This window comes from Octopus bimaculoides, chromosome 7, assembly GCF_046866305.1.
Source record: "Octopus bimaculoides isolate indiv1 chromosome 7, ASM4686630v1, whole genome shotgun sequence".
In the NCBI taxonomy this organism is placed as follows: Eukaryota; Metazoa; Mollusca; class Cephalopoda; order Octopoda; family Octopodidae; genus Octopus; species Octopus bimaculoides.
In genome coordinates this window covers 24,651,911-24,666,156 of record NC_142934.1, presented here as the reverse complement: position 1 = coordinate 24,666,156, position 14,246 = coordinate 24,651,911, and the positions used below count along the sequence as shown (strand labels likewise).

Here is a 14,246-nt window from a genome sequence, read left to right as displayed (position 1 = left end):
CAGAACTAAACGAAAAATCTGAAAAATAAATAAATAAATCTCTATTGATTTGAGGTAAGTTCTTACCACACAATCCAATGTCACTTCCGGTATGTCAACCGCACACCTCATTAAATACGTAAACATTACAGTTACATTATTTCTTTACACTTTATTAGTAATAATTAATCAACTCCTGTAATAAACTTATGAGATTTTTCATCAACCAGAAGAAGACAATAGAGATATTTTGTAAGAAAAGTTGGAAGTTCTGCTCAGTCTATCAATGTCCTCATCATAGTAGTTATGTAAGTATCATTTATATATAATTAACACGTTTCTTTTATACAAAATCTCTATTATATATTTACATTCATACTTCATCTACACCATTCTTGCTCCCTTCAAGATCCTGTTTTTTTTTTTTATCTCTTCATTATTACTTTATTTCATTCTTTCACGTTTTTCTAATTCTTTTAAAATCCGTAAGTTAATCTAGTTTTCAGAAAATGTATTTTATTTTAAAATAACACGCAAGGGGTTAGCTCTCATGTATTATATTTTATCCAGGTCGTTTTTGTTGTTCAGTTTTATTCCCCATCATCGCAAACAATGTTTACATTTCGTTTTGTAAATAACAAGTATTTCTATGTCGTTGCTCCAGTTAAATGGTTAACCCCATTTTCCTAGCTATCCAGTAACTGGGGTGTTCGGGTTTTCGGCTTCTTGCTGTTACTGAGACATTCAGATGTATTATTAGCAGTGTTTCAAATTTGTAGTAAATAGTTTCAGAAAACTTTATCTTTCCAATATTTTATAAATGATTTTGTAGTGTGAATATATGTTTAGAAAAGCTGCATGTATCTTATAGGAATTCTTACAGAGAAGAATAAATTTAGGAACTGTATATTTATTACATAAAATATATTTTGGAAAGAATTCTGCCCGTCTCCCACCCCCATTTTCTCCCAAATTTGTTTATTTTTGTAATTTTTTTTTTGTTTTGCCAAAAATCCCCGTTTTCGGATACGGAGGTTCCGGAAGATTGCCAAAAATCCCCGTTTTCGGATACGGAGGTTCCGGAAGATTGCCAAAAATCGGCATTGTGCAAATTTCCCCCCTCCCCCCAACTTCTTCAATTTTGACTTTTTTCCCCAACACTAACCCTAAAACAGACGACAAACTACTTCACACCTGTGTCGATTGTCAAAAATCTAAGGTACAAAAACATATTTGTGCTCCATTAGGTACTTTCTCCACTCCTGATGCACGATTCCAGCACATACATGTTGATGTAGTAGGACCTTGGCCTGGAAGTCAGGGCTACACGTTTTTATTAACTTGTATTGATCGTTTTTCACGCTGGCCAGAAGTCATTCCACTCACAGACATCTCTTCTCGAACTGTGGCACAAGCTTTAGTCACAGGATGGATTTCTCGTTTCGGAACACCTGTTAAAATAACAACAGATCGCGGACGTCAATTTGAAGCTAAACTCTTCCAGGAACTAACGAAGATTTTAGGAAGTAAACACATCCATTCAACTAGTTACCACCCAGCTTCGAATGGTATGATCGAAAGATTTCACCGACAGCTTAGAGCTGTGTTGTGTGCTTCTGCTGATTCATCTCTATGGATTGAATTTCTTCCTATTGTTCTCTTGGGTCTCCGCTCTTCTATCAATGAAGATATTGGATATTCTCCTGCAGAATTACTTTATGGTTCTTCCTTGACACTGCCCGGTCAGATGATTGTTCTTGCAAACACACAAGATATCGACACTACAAATTTCGTTGAACGCTTGTGTGATTATATGTCAAAGTTACCACATATGAACACCAGAAAACAAGACATTAATACATATTTGCCTAAAGACTATTCATCCTGGACTCATGTTTTTGTTTGTAACGATGCCATTAAACATCCTTTAACAGCACCGTATGCAGGACCTTTGCGTGTGCTTTCTTACGCAGATAGAGTTTTCACTTTAGACCTTAATGGTTGTAAAGGCACTATTTCTGTTGACAGACTAAAAAGGGCTCGCATAGAAAAAACTATTTCCAACCCCACTACAGACAACACACACACACAGCATTACAAACATGTCCTTTACACACAACTTCACAAACTCAGACTACCAAAAGGAGTAGACATGTGTATTGGCCCAAAAAATAACAAACATTTATTACATTTGAACTGTGATATTGTTTCTAAAGTTTGACATCTTATGATGAATACATCTTTGTTGTTTTCATTATTGTAATGTTAATTCTGCCTAGGGGTCACCAATTTATGTAGTGATAATATATGTTTATGTACCTTGGATTTTTGACAATCAACACAGGTACAAGTTCAATTAGTTATGTCTCAACGAATGTTTGGCCAAACGAAATGAGCTGTAATAAGCTTCAATGTTGCTGTTATACCTGGATGTGAGATATTGTGTAGTGCTGAGAAAACGATACGGCAATGCTTTTCAGGAACTAAAGGGCGAGGTTTACCAGAAGAAAAATCACAAAGGATCTGTTTGTTTGATGTCGCAACTGGGAAAAATTGGAGGTCGAAAGGAATTAATTCTGGTTGTTGTATATTATTCAAATCAACGGATGGTTAATCTTCCAACATTTCGTCCAAGTTAATTTCTGCAGTTGAAAATAACGTGTTTACAGGTAAACGGGATAAAGAATCTGCAACAATCTCCTCAGAACCTGGAATATATTGTATATCACTCGTGACTTGGGAAATGTAATCCAAATGTTGAATGTCACTCGGGGAAAATTTATCTGGCTTGCAGTGTAAAACAAAAGATAACAGCTTATGATACGTAAATATTGTGAAGTTTCTTCCTTCCAAAATGTGTTGGAAGTGTTTAACTGAGAGGTAAATAGCTAACAGTTCACGACTGAATGTGCTATATTTAGTTTCAGCTGGTTTTAACTGCTTAGAGACAAAATGTTAGAGGTTGCCATTCACCATGGTGGAGTTGTTGAATGACTGCGCCGGCACCAATTTCGGACGCGTTGACTACAAGAGGAATTTCGGCATTAGGAATGGGGTGAGCTAACATGGTGACATGAGAGAGTTTCTGTTAAATATTGTTGAAAGCTTTTATTTCTGCAAGAATTAAAGTAATGTTTTCTGTTCTCTTCTTGCGGTGTTGCAGTAATTTGTTGAGAGAGTATAAAGTTTCAGCACAATGAGGTATAAAACGTCGATAATAATTAGCTAATCTGATAAATTGTCTGGGCTGTCTTAATGAAATGGGAACTGGAATTATAGCCTCAACCTTTTCTGGCAAAGGCCTTATTCCATTCTTATCAATGGTGTGTCCAAGGAAAGTGAGAGAAGGCACATCGAAAATACATTTGGTAGCGTTCATATGAATTTTATATTGAGAACGCCTTTCAAAAAGTTGCTTCAAATGAATCTCATGTTCTTTCTCAGAAGAACTAGCGATGAGAATATTGTCAATATAGGTGTAGACGAAATCTAATCCACGTATTATTTCATCATATGGTTTTTCTTTAAATATCATGGCTGTCATTGCAGTATATTAGCTGTTACTATACTTAGCCTTCATATGATCTGTGTATACAATGGCTGATGATGAGAAAGATAATTCTTATCTTTATAAAAATATCTGAATTAATTGCAGAGATTGATGTCATAGTGACCAGTGGTCATTTTTCAATGTCTTCATTATTCATTTCCTCCCATATATTTATACTGCCACAGTGTCTTTTCCCTGTAAATATATTATGCTTCTTCTAACTTTCAATATCTGCACTCAAATATCCTCTCTCCAATAACCTTTGTTAACATTTCATTATCCCTAATATCCTATGTTGTGTTATAATTTCAGGTTACCTGATGGCATTGAGATAAAAATATATCACTGAAGGATCAGAGGATCAAAGTTTGAAGACTAGAAATGTATTTATAAAGCTAATGTCAGCCTTCAGTTTAATGGATGTAAAATATTTCCTTGGAGTTGGCATTATTTGTGAAAGTACACAAATGTTTACTGGAAAATATTTCTTAGTAGCTGAGACATCATCAGACTTTGGTAAAGGCCATCAGAGAGGGAAAGTAAATATAGATATAGATATATTTCTATTATGAATATACAAAGAAAACAGGAAATTTAAAGAGAAAGTCATGGAGGAGAAATTATGTGATAACCTGGTTATGAGTAGAAAAGAAACTGAAACTATTGATATATTTAATCAGATACAGGAAAATACAGAAGAGAAATCGCTCTGTTGTGACATCTGTGGGAAGTTATTTACAGTAGAAAATAGTTTAAATCAGCATAAATTAATTCACTCAGTGTCAAAGCAATACCATTGTGAGGTTTGTCGTAAAATATTCACTACAAGCAATGTATTATTGCACCATATACGTATTCATACTGGAGAGAGACCATACCACTGTGACAGCTGTGGTAAAACATTCTCTCAAAGGGGTCATTTATCTGAACACAAGCGAATTCACACTGGAGAAAAAACTTACCATTGTGATATATGTGGTGAAACATTTTCTAGAAATTCACATTTATCTCAACACAAACACACTCACACTGGTGAGAAACCATATCACTGTGATATTTGTGGCAAAACATTCTCTCAAAAGGGCCATTTATCTCGTCATACATATATTCACACAGGAGAAAGACCATATCACTGTGATACCTGTGGTAAAACATTTTGTCAGAGGGGTTACTTATCTGAACATAAGCGTATTCACACAGGAGACAAACCTTATGCTTGTGATGTTTGTGGTGAAAAATTTTCTAGAGGTGCTCATTTGTCTCGACACAAACGCATTCACACTGGAGAAAAGCCATATCAGTGTGATATCTGTGGTAAAACATTCTCTGAAAGTGGTCATTTATCTCAACACAAATATATTCATACTGGAGAGAGACCATACCCCTGTGCTATCTGTGGCAAAACATTTGCTAGAAGTAGTAATTTATATTCCCATAAACGCATCCACACAGGAGAGAAACCATATGATTGCAACATCTGTGGCAAAACGTTCTCCCAAAGTGGCTGCTTATCTTCTCACAAACGTATCCATACAGGAGAGAAACCATATCACTGTGATATATGTGGTGAGACATTTTCTAGAATTGGCCATTTGTCTTGCCACAAACATATTCACACAGGAGAGAAACCATACCACTGTGATATCTGTGGTAAAACATTTTCTCAAAGAGGTCATTTATCATGCCATAAATATATTCATACAGGAGAAAAACCATACCATTGTGATATATGTGATAAATCATTTTCCAAAAGTGTTAATTTATCTTCCCACAAACGCATCCACACAGGAGAAAAACCATACTGCTGTGATATCTGTGGTAAAACATTTTCTCAAAGATCTAATTTGTCTTCACATAGACATATTCACTCAAAGAAGAAACCCCATCAATGATATTCTTTTATTCTTTTGGTCATTTAACTGTGGCCATGCTGGAGCACTGCCTTTAGTTGAGCAAATCAACCCCAGGACTTATTCTTTGTAAGCCTAGTACTTATTCTATTGGTCTCTTTTGCCGAACTGCTAGATTATAGGGATGTAAACACACCAGCATCAGTTGTCAAGCAATGTTGGGGGGACAAACACAGACACACAAACGTATACACACACACACACACACACACACATATATATATATATATGACAGGCTTCTTTCAGTTTCTGTCTACTAAATCCTCTCACAAGGCTTTGGTTGGCCTGAGGCTATAGTAGAAGACACTTGTCCAAGGTGCCACGCAGTGGGACTGAACCTGGAACCATGTGGTTGGTAAGCAAACTACTTACGACACAGCCACTCCTGCATCTATATCTAAAGAAAGACCATTTTTTTTTAAATGGTAATTTCTGTATAGCATTACATCAAACATGTTTACTAAGGTGCATATTTATTGAAGTAAAACACTTCCTGCAAATACTGAATGATTATGCCATGTATGTATGTCTGATAAAATCTGTACTACTTGATTTACTTGTATTATATCATATTTTCTTAGAAAATGCACACACGCATGCATATATACACGATACACACATATATTTGACAGACATACATACATACATATGTATGTACGTCTGTCTACCAAATTCACTTACAAGGATTTGGTTAGCTTGGGGCTGTAGTTGAGGACACTTGTCCAAGGTGCCACCCTGTGTAACTGAGTCTGAAACCATGTGGTTGGGAAGCAAAACTTCTTAACCACACAGCCATAGGTGAAACTGATCCATGATATACTTCTGTGATATATTTGATAATATTCTAGATGTGATAATAGATTTTTTTCTATGTGTAAAGATGTCAAACTAAAGTACAAACCATGCCACTAAATAATATTCAAGCCACAATTGATGAACTGCTAGCACGTTACAATAGCTTCTTTACAGTATTTAGGTAAACTGTTACTAAGTATGTAAAAATATATAGAATTGTTCAATACCCATTCTTAATGAAATAAAACCATAGAATATTTTCATGACATGTATGTCTTCAAATGTTCTTAATAATTTCTACCTGGAGATATTGTGGTCAGTAATATAGTTTTCTGTTGTTTCATGTGCTTCATATAATACTGTATCTCTACTGTTGGTGAACAGATTTCAATAGTTTAGCTACTTTTTAACAAATTATCATTATGATTGTTTTAATATCCAATTTTCCATGGATCAGATGAAATTTGTTCTGGTAGATTTCCTACAGTTTGTTGCCTTCCCATCATTGTCCTCACTTGTTTCTAAACAAGGTAATATTTCCCCATGGCCAAACATATTTAGACAGAAGATTGGAAACACATGGCATTGCTTGTAAGATGGTGATGCTTGTTCATGACTATCACCCAATGTCAAGACAAGGAGACACAGGGTGTTTGAGCTAATTTGACGTTTTTTACAAATCTTTTTTCAGGAACAGCTTGATGTATTGATGAACAGATAATGACATTGGAGAGCATAAAGATTAAAGGTGTGGTTGAGAAAAAGTCAGCTGACATAGAGGATTAGAAACCATATGAATATCGGTAAAAACTTACCTGTATCATGATGATTCATACCTGGTATCAAAATGCTGACACCACAACTGCTGCTCAATACTCTGTGAACACTGTAAAGGTTGTAAGACTTGACATATCAGTTACATTTTGTCATTAGACACAAGTTCACATACAGTAGTCCCTCAACTATCACGGGTGTTACATTCCAAAATCCACGAAATAGAAGCAGTACTGTACTGTGTATATTTATTTTATTATAAATGCAAAACACCACCACAGAGGAATCAACATAAGCTTAAATAATAAATCGAGATATGGTGAGGAATCCTTGTATATATATATATATATATATATATATATATACTTATACTCTCTGAGTGGTTGGCGTTAGGAAGGGCATCCAGCTATAGAAACTCTGCCAAATTTAGATTGGAGCCTGGTGTTGCCATCCGGTTTCACCAGTCCTCAGTCAAATCGTCCAACCCATGCTAGCATGGAAAGCGGACGTTAAACGATGATGATGATGATATACACGTGCTTTAACTATACCTTGTCTTTAAACCAAGCATCTTTCTGTTGAATTATTGCCAGTTCATGTGGTTATCAGTAGACTGCTTGGAAGATGAGGTAGCTGTGCATAATTAATTGAACTGTGGATACAATAATCCTTAAATAATTCTCAATCATGATGGCACCTGTGCCCAGCGTCGCCTTTCTGGCACTTGTGCCCATGGCATGTGTAAGGACTTTCGAGCGAGATCATTGCCAGTACCGCCTGGACTGGCCTTCGTGCCGGTGGCACATAAAAGCACCCACTACACTCTCGGAGTGGTTGGTGCTAGGAAGGGCATCCAGCTGTAGAAACTCTGCCAAATCAGATTGGAGCCTGGTGTAGCCATCTGGTTTCACCAGTCCTCAGTCAAATCGTCCAACCCATGCTAGCATGGAAAGCGGACGTTAAACGATGATGATGATGATGATGATATCTCAAATGCTTTACATTCAATACATTGTGGTAAATTGGTTATCACTTTTCCCACTCATACATAACCATTCACTGTTAATTGTTGTTCATTCCCATGTCATTCAAACTGAATCAGTTACCTTCTGGAACAGGTTCAACAGAGGTCTACTAGGTCTCTGGACCCTTCACTTCAGTAATTGTTACTGCTGTTAGAAGAGCGTCAGCTAAGTTGAATGTTCAGTATGTTGTTTATATTTCTATCAATGGTGATCTAGTCAAGGAACTGAACACAGCCAAATAACTGTAAAATTATTGCTAATCACCACAGTCCAAATCAATTATTTGGAATTACCACCCACCTGGCTGGGTCTTGAGATCACATCTTGCACATACTTTTTATTTTCACATGATTTCTATAGCTCCTGACACAAATCAAATCAAAGATTGCAATAGTTGTATTTCAGTATGAAGCCAACACTATAAGTACTCTTTAAATTTCAATTCTGCAAATTATTTTTAGTTTAAAAAACGTAACTATTGTTCTTTGTGTAAAAGCAAATTCATTCATCTACATCCTTCAGTCAATTGAATTCTGTTGATGAGGTGAAACTAAAAAATCTCTATAGTTGTCCCCCACTTGTCTCTAAACAAACACCAAAATCTCTTTCGTTGAGGGAATAGTTGGTACATACACAAAGAAGAAAGTCACAACACTCAAAAGACAGTGGAAAGTAGAGTTTAATGATAGTCACTCACAATGGATGGCAACTCATCTAGCCTATGAGCTAGGATTCTTCCCAATTGCAAAACCTATGCAGATATTTCATTTCACATCTTTCAGCTTACCACACAAAAGAAACTGTAATTATAACCCACTTCAATTAGCTGGCTTTCTCCTTACAATCAAATCTCAAAAGGGGCAGCAATATCGATCTTGTGTTGGTCAAGCTTTGGGACAACAAAATTAGTATGGCGCTCATGTTTCCATGACCCAATTAGAATTTGAACAAATAGACATGGCCTATGCTTATATATGTTTCTACAGAAGTTCCTTCTTTTGAAGTGAACAGTTGTCATGATAAACTGACCGGCATGTGGGACAGGAGGGATTAGAAAAGGTGTCCCAATTCAAGACTCAACCTTCCACAGAAAAAAGTGATGCTAGTTACTTTTTGGGATGCAAAAGGAATACTAGAACATACCTGTAAAAAGGGGTATATAGTCATCAGTGTAGGCAACAACAAATTGAAACCAGCATCTCAAAACAATGCCAAGGTCTATTGTCAAAGCAAGTGTTATTGTTGCATGATAATGCACGCCACACAGTGGAACACCCTACATAGTCCTGGTCTTACCCACTTCCAACTATTACCTCTCTGGACTGCTCAAACATCCATTACAAGGTTGTTGATTTGCTAGACAAAGAAGTACATAAATGGCTGTAACGACCAGCTGAAAATCTCCAATGGAATAAGTAAGCTTCTGGACCACTGGAAGAAGAGCAATGAAAATCAAACAGACTATGTTGAAAAATGATATAATTGTTCAACTGCTTTTCTGTAAATAAATTACAAAGGCAAAAGTATGTGTAATTTTACACTTGTACTTATGATAGATAAAAAAAAGTTACTGAGGAGTTTGATCCAGTTGTTGCCAATGTAATTGATATAGTTTAAATTGAGTGAATCATTGTTGGTTGTTAATGAATCATTGCTGTTTCAAGTTGTCTGTAATGCATCATTTTTCACTGCATCGTCTAGTCTGTCAACTAGCAGCTTCCTTAGTTCTAACCAAATTATTTCCTCTGAAATTTTTCTTGCCTACAACAATCAGCTGTATCTCCTGCTTCTCACCTTCAACTTTTATATATCAATAGTATCGAGCAGTAACTACAAATCTCTGTACATTCAAAGATGATGGTTGATTACTTCAATTTGTCATACACATTACCAAGTAGACATTATCCATTCATATTAGGTGACTATACAAAAAGTTACTCATTCTTCTTGCCTTCTTCATGTTAAGTTCAAATACGTTAATGGTAACCATTCACATATAACTTCTTCATGATCACTTTAGAAATGTTCTAGAACACAATTGGATCTATTATCAGATCCTATAATAAAATATTAATTTTGAACTTTGATATTCTAGTTCAAATAACTTGTGTTAAAAATAAAAAGGAAGTAAGATCAGCATCAGAAAATATATAAGGAGACAAATATACAAACACTACATATATACCCGACTTTTATCAATGATTTTAACTTCAGAGTCTACACTGCCTTTAAGCTGATACTGAACATATGTAATAATAAACATCTCAAGTACGTTAACAATTAAAGATTACTGTGTAATAAAACTAAGCAACTACACAGGTATGTAATAAGTAACAGGTAAAGCAAACAACATAAGTTATATAAACTGATGTCTTACAACAAAATAGGATCAAGAAGATAACTATATATTTGGCAGTAATTTCAGTAATACTGACAGGTTTTTCAGCAATGTGAATGATGATACTGGATAAATTGTTAACTGGAAGCAATTACAATACCATCTACAGGAATAATAAGTCAAGATAGAGTTACTTCATAATTAAAGTAATTATAATGAATTTATTGACATCATTTTAACAAGTTAGAGATAGGTTTTCTCCTAATGTAGTCTATATTATACTAACTCTACTTTACTACAAACCAGTGACATGACAATCAAGCCAACACACAGTGGAGATGTTCATTAAATTGAAATGGCTTTGATCAGGTTATAATTGCATATATATCTTCATTTGATACTTTATTACAGGGTAACTACAAATATTCTGATATCACATTTATTTAATGAAATAAACAGTTATAGATGTTATCTTGAAGTACTTGTGGTTTCAGTCTCATTAATTAGTTTTCAACCCGCACATGTACAATTTATGTCACCTCCTTATAATGTATACATAACATCTACAGATGTCATTACAATGACCTACTGTCCATAGTTCCTCACATATAGCCATACACCAGCTACAGTCTTGAATCCATAAGAACACATTCACAGTGCTACTATATTTGATGGTAAGGAGAATGAACTCCATACATCCAGAGATGTGCTTTGCACAATTTCACCAACTGCTTCTTTGACATAGCTGACTTCAATGTTACTCAATAACTACATTGATATTATATCATGTTTGTTATCCTTAAACTTCATCAGTTCGTTGGATGTCAGACACTTATGGCAGAACAAATGCAGATAACCATTCCATTTCACACCAATCTTACACTGACATTATAGTGTAACTTATCCACTCCTTGATGTTGTCTATCCATATATTTCTTGGTCTGTCACATGCTTGTTTATTATTCTTTTAACACTGTAAGTCATCTCTTCTTATGCATTTAAACTATTCACACTCCAGGATTGTAAATACTAAAAATATATTGGTCTTTATTATTTTTAATATAATGGGATATTTTATGCTCAATCCATATGTCAAAATATTTGCAAAAAATATTTTGACAAATAACTTTGAAAAATAGTAATGATGATGATGGTGGTAACTTTGCTGTATTAAAATCCATTACATGATGTACGTAAAATTCATTTATTATTCCCACCCATGCCAGTATGAAAGGTGGACAACGATGATGATGATTATAAAATATGTTACTTGTAGAAAATATTTTTACTATTGATAGCAAAGAGCTGTAGTTTATCTCCCATATCGATATGTTTGCATTAAATTGAATAATCACTTCAAGAAAATATTTCACGTGATACTATAGTGGTATAACCTTTATCCAGTGTGAATTTATACTAAGAAGAATAAATATTTTTGAGAGAATATTTTATGACAAATATCAGTGCTATGATGTTCGTTCTCCTGTGTGAATTCGTATGTGGGAAGACAAACGAACCATTGTAGAAAATGCTTCATCACAGATATCACAGTGGTATGGTTTCTTTCCAATGTGAATCCGTTTGTGTCGAGTTAAATTCCGAGTTGTAGAAAATGTTTTACCACAAATGTCACAATGGTATGGTCTCTCTCCTGTGTGAATAGGTTTGTGTTGAGATAAAGAACTACTTCGAGTAAATGTTTTACCACAAATATCACAGTGGAATGGTTTTTCTCCTGTGTGAGTACGTTTGTGGGTAGACAAGTGACCACTTGTGTTAAATTTTTTATCACAGATATCACAATGGTATGGTCTCTCTCCAGTGTGAATACGTTTGTGTTTAGATAAACTACTACTCTGAGCAAATGTTGTACCACAGATATCACAGTGGTATGGTCTTTCTCCTGTGTGAATATGTTTATGGCAAGACAAATCAGCATTTCTAGCAAACTTCTTCCCACAAATATGACACTGGTATGGTCTTTCTCCTGTATGAATTAGTTTATGGTTAGACAAATTAGCACTTCTAGAAAATGTTTCACCACAGATTTCACAATGGTGTCGTCTTTCTCCTGTGTGGATATATTTATGGGAAGACAATTGTCCACTTCTAGAATATATTTTGCCACAGACGTCACAACGGTGTGGTCTTTCTCCTTCTTGTATACATGAATGAAAAGACAAAAGACCCTTTGTAGAAAATGTTGCATCACAGATATAACACTGAAATAGTTTTTCTCTTGTGTGGATACGTTTGTGGTGAGTTAACAAATTGTTGCTGGTGAATTGTTTACCACAAATTCCACACTGGTATGGCTTGGAGGACGAGTGAGTTAATTTATGTTGAATTAAAATCTTTTTTGGTGACAATATCTTCCCACATACATCACTAGGGTGAGATTTCTCTTCTGTATTTTCCTGTATCTGAGTAGATGAATCAATAACTTCAGCTTGTATTTTGTCATCCATAACTTTGTTATAATCTATATTTTGCACGTTGACAGTCTTTATTAAAGACGATATCTTGGCTGTTATGAAATAACTTGAAGATATAACTATATTATATCTTCTGATATAATATAGTAATAACTACAGGATTGTTAATCTATATAAATTTAATGAGATACCCAGTTGTTAAAGTCATTACACATAGGACAATTAAAACTTTGTGGTAAATCCCCCTAGTTTAATTTGTACACATTTTCCAGTTTAAGAATCTCTTTGGGAATTTTTGAAAATAATCTTAATTGCAGGGAAATATTTCACATCCATTCATCCAAAGAATTGTAGAAACAGGCTGATGTCAGCTTGAAGTTATTTTTAATCTTCAAAAAGTTTATAAATATGTTAATGCTGTTCAATGAAATATCTTCAATTTAATGTCATTTGATAATAACCTGAAACAGAAAAATAATATATGACGTAAAGGACAATGAAGTGTTAGAACAGACAAAAAACGAAATATATTTAGAGAGAAAGATGTTGAGGATGATAGGCATGCACATTCAAAATAAGACACTACTTGCCGCTAACTCACAGTCCGTAGAACATCATTAAAATATCATCATCTACTTTTCCATGCATGCACAAGTCAGATGAAATTTGTTCAGGCAAATTGTGTATAGCTAAATGCCCTTTCTGTAAAAAAACCCTCACCCGTTTCCAAACAAGTCAATATTTCCTCGTGGCCTGACATGTTTTTATGGAGGATTGGAAACAAAGGAACCACTAGTATGACGGTGGCACTAACACATACTCGAAGAGCTTCCTTTAGTTTCTCTAAACAAAATGCACTCACAAGGCTTTGGTCAGCCTGAGATTATAGAAGACATTGTGAGACTGAACTTGAAACCAAAGAAACACATATACACTATAACAAATACAAAGTAGAGGACTTCATTCGGCTCAAACCTTGGTTTTTAAATTAGGAAAAATTATTGAATATGATCCATGTTGTGGTAGCTACTGGGTATCCCCTACTCTAGTTGTACTAAAACCAAATGGAAATGTACGCACTGTGCTGCTTATAAAGCAGATACTAATCACAAGGACTATGTCCTATTCCACATATTTGTAGAAGTATCATAAAAAGAATAACGATTCAATACCACACAGGACAAATTTTGTGATGCCAGCTGCAAACACTGCTAGAAATGAGATTGAAGCTTTGGCTAATGCAGACCAAATCATATCTTAACTTGAGCTATTTGATGAGGGGAGAAGGTGTAAAAGTAGTAACGGTACCCAGTCAGCGGTAGTGACTCGCCTTGTATAAGAAGCACTTGCAATAGAGACGCAGAACAGCAAATGCATCAACAGTATCAAACATATAGTAAAGGTATCCTATGAAGATATTAGCTTTATAACAAAGTGCGA

At 34.9% G+C, this 14,246-nt stretch overlaps 2 protein-coding genes across 4 annotated transcripts in view; one reads left to right on the top strand and one right to left on the bottom strand.

Annotated features, from left to right (window-relative positions):
• Nucleotides 1–14,246, bottom strand: part of LOC106871970 (uncharacterized) — a 35,105-nt gene that overhangs the window by 10,697 nt on the left and 10,162 nt on the right. For 2 of the 3 annotated variants that reach the window (XM_089355875.1, XM_014918766.3), the window contains exon 2: nucleotides 10,565–13,267. In XM_089355875.1, the coding sequence (XP_089212001.1) occupies nucleotides 11,838–12,839 (1,002 nt within the window). In that variant the 5' untranslated portion in view covers nucleotides 12,840–13,267 and the 3' untranslated portion in view covers nucleotides 10,565–11,837. Of the gene's footprint in view, nucleotides 1–1,554; nucleotides 1,574–10,564; nucleotides 13,268–14,246 lie in introns of those variants that run through there. The other variant, XM_089355876.1, reaches the window with a different exon arrangement.
• Nucleotides 29–6,502, top strand: LOC106871974 (uncharacterized). Its single transcript, XM_014918763.3, has 2 exons — nucleotides 29–287; nucleotides 3,842–6,502. The coding sequence occupies exon 2, from the start codon at nucleotides 4,138–4,140 to the stop codon at nucleotides 5,419–5,421; it is 1,284 nt and encodes a 427-aa protein (XP_014774249.1). The 5' UTR covers nucleotides 29–287; nucleotides 3,842–4,137; the 3' UTR covers nucleotides 5,422–6,502.

Excerpts from the sequence above, each read along its gene's own strand:
- LOC106871974 (XM_014918763.3), top strand. The coding sequence starts at position 4,138 with ATGGAGGAGAAATTATGTGATAACCTGGTTATGAGTAGAAAAGAAACT.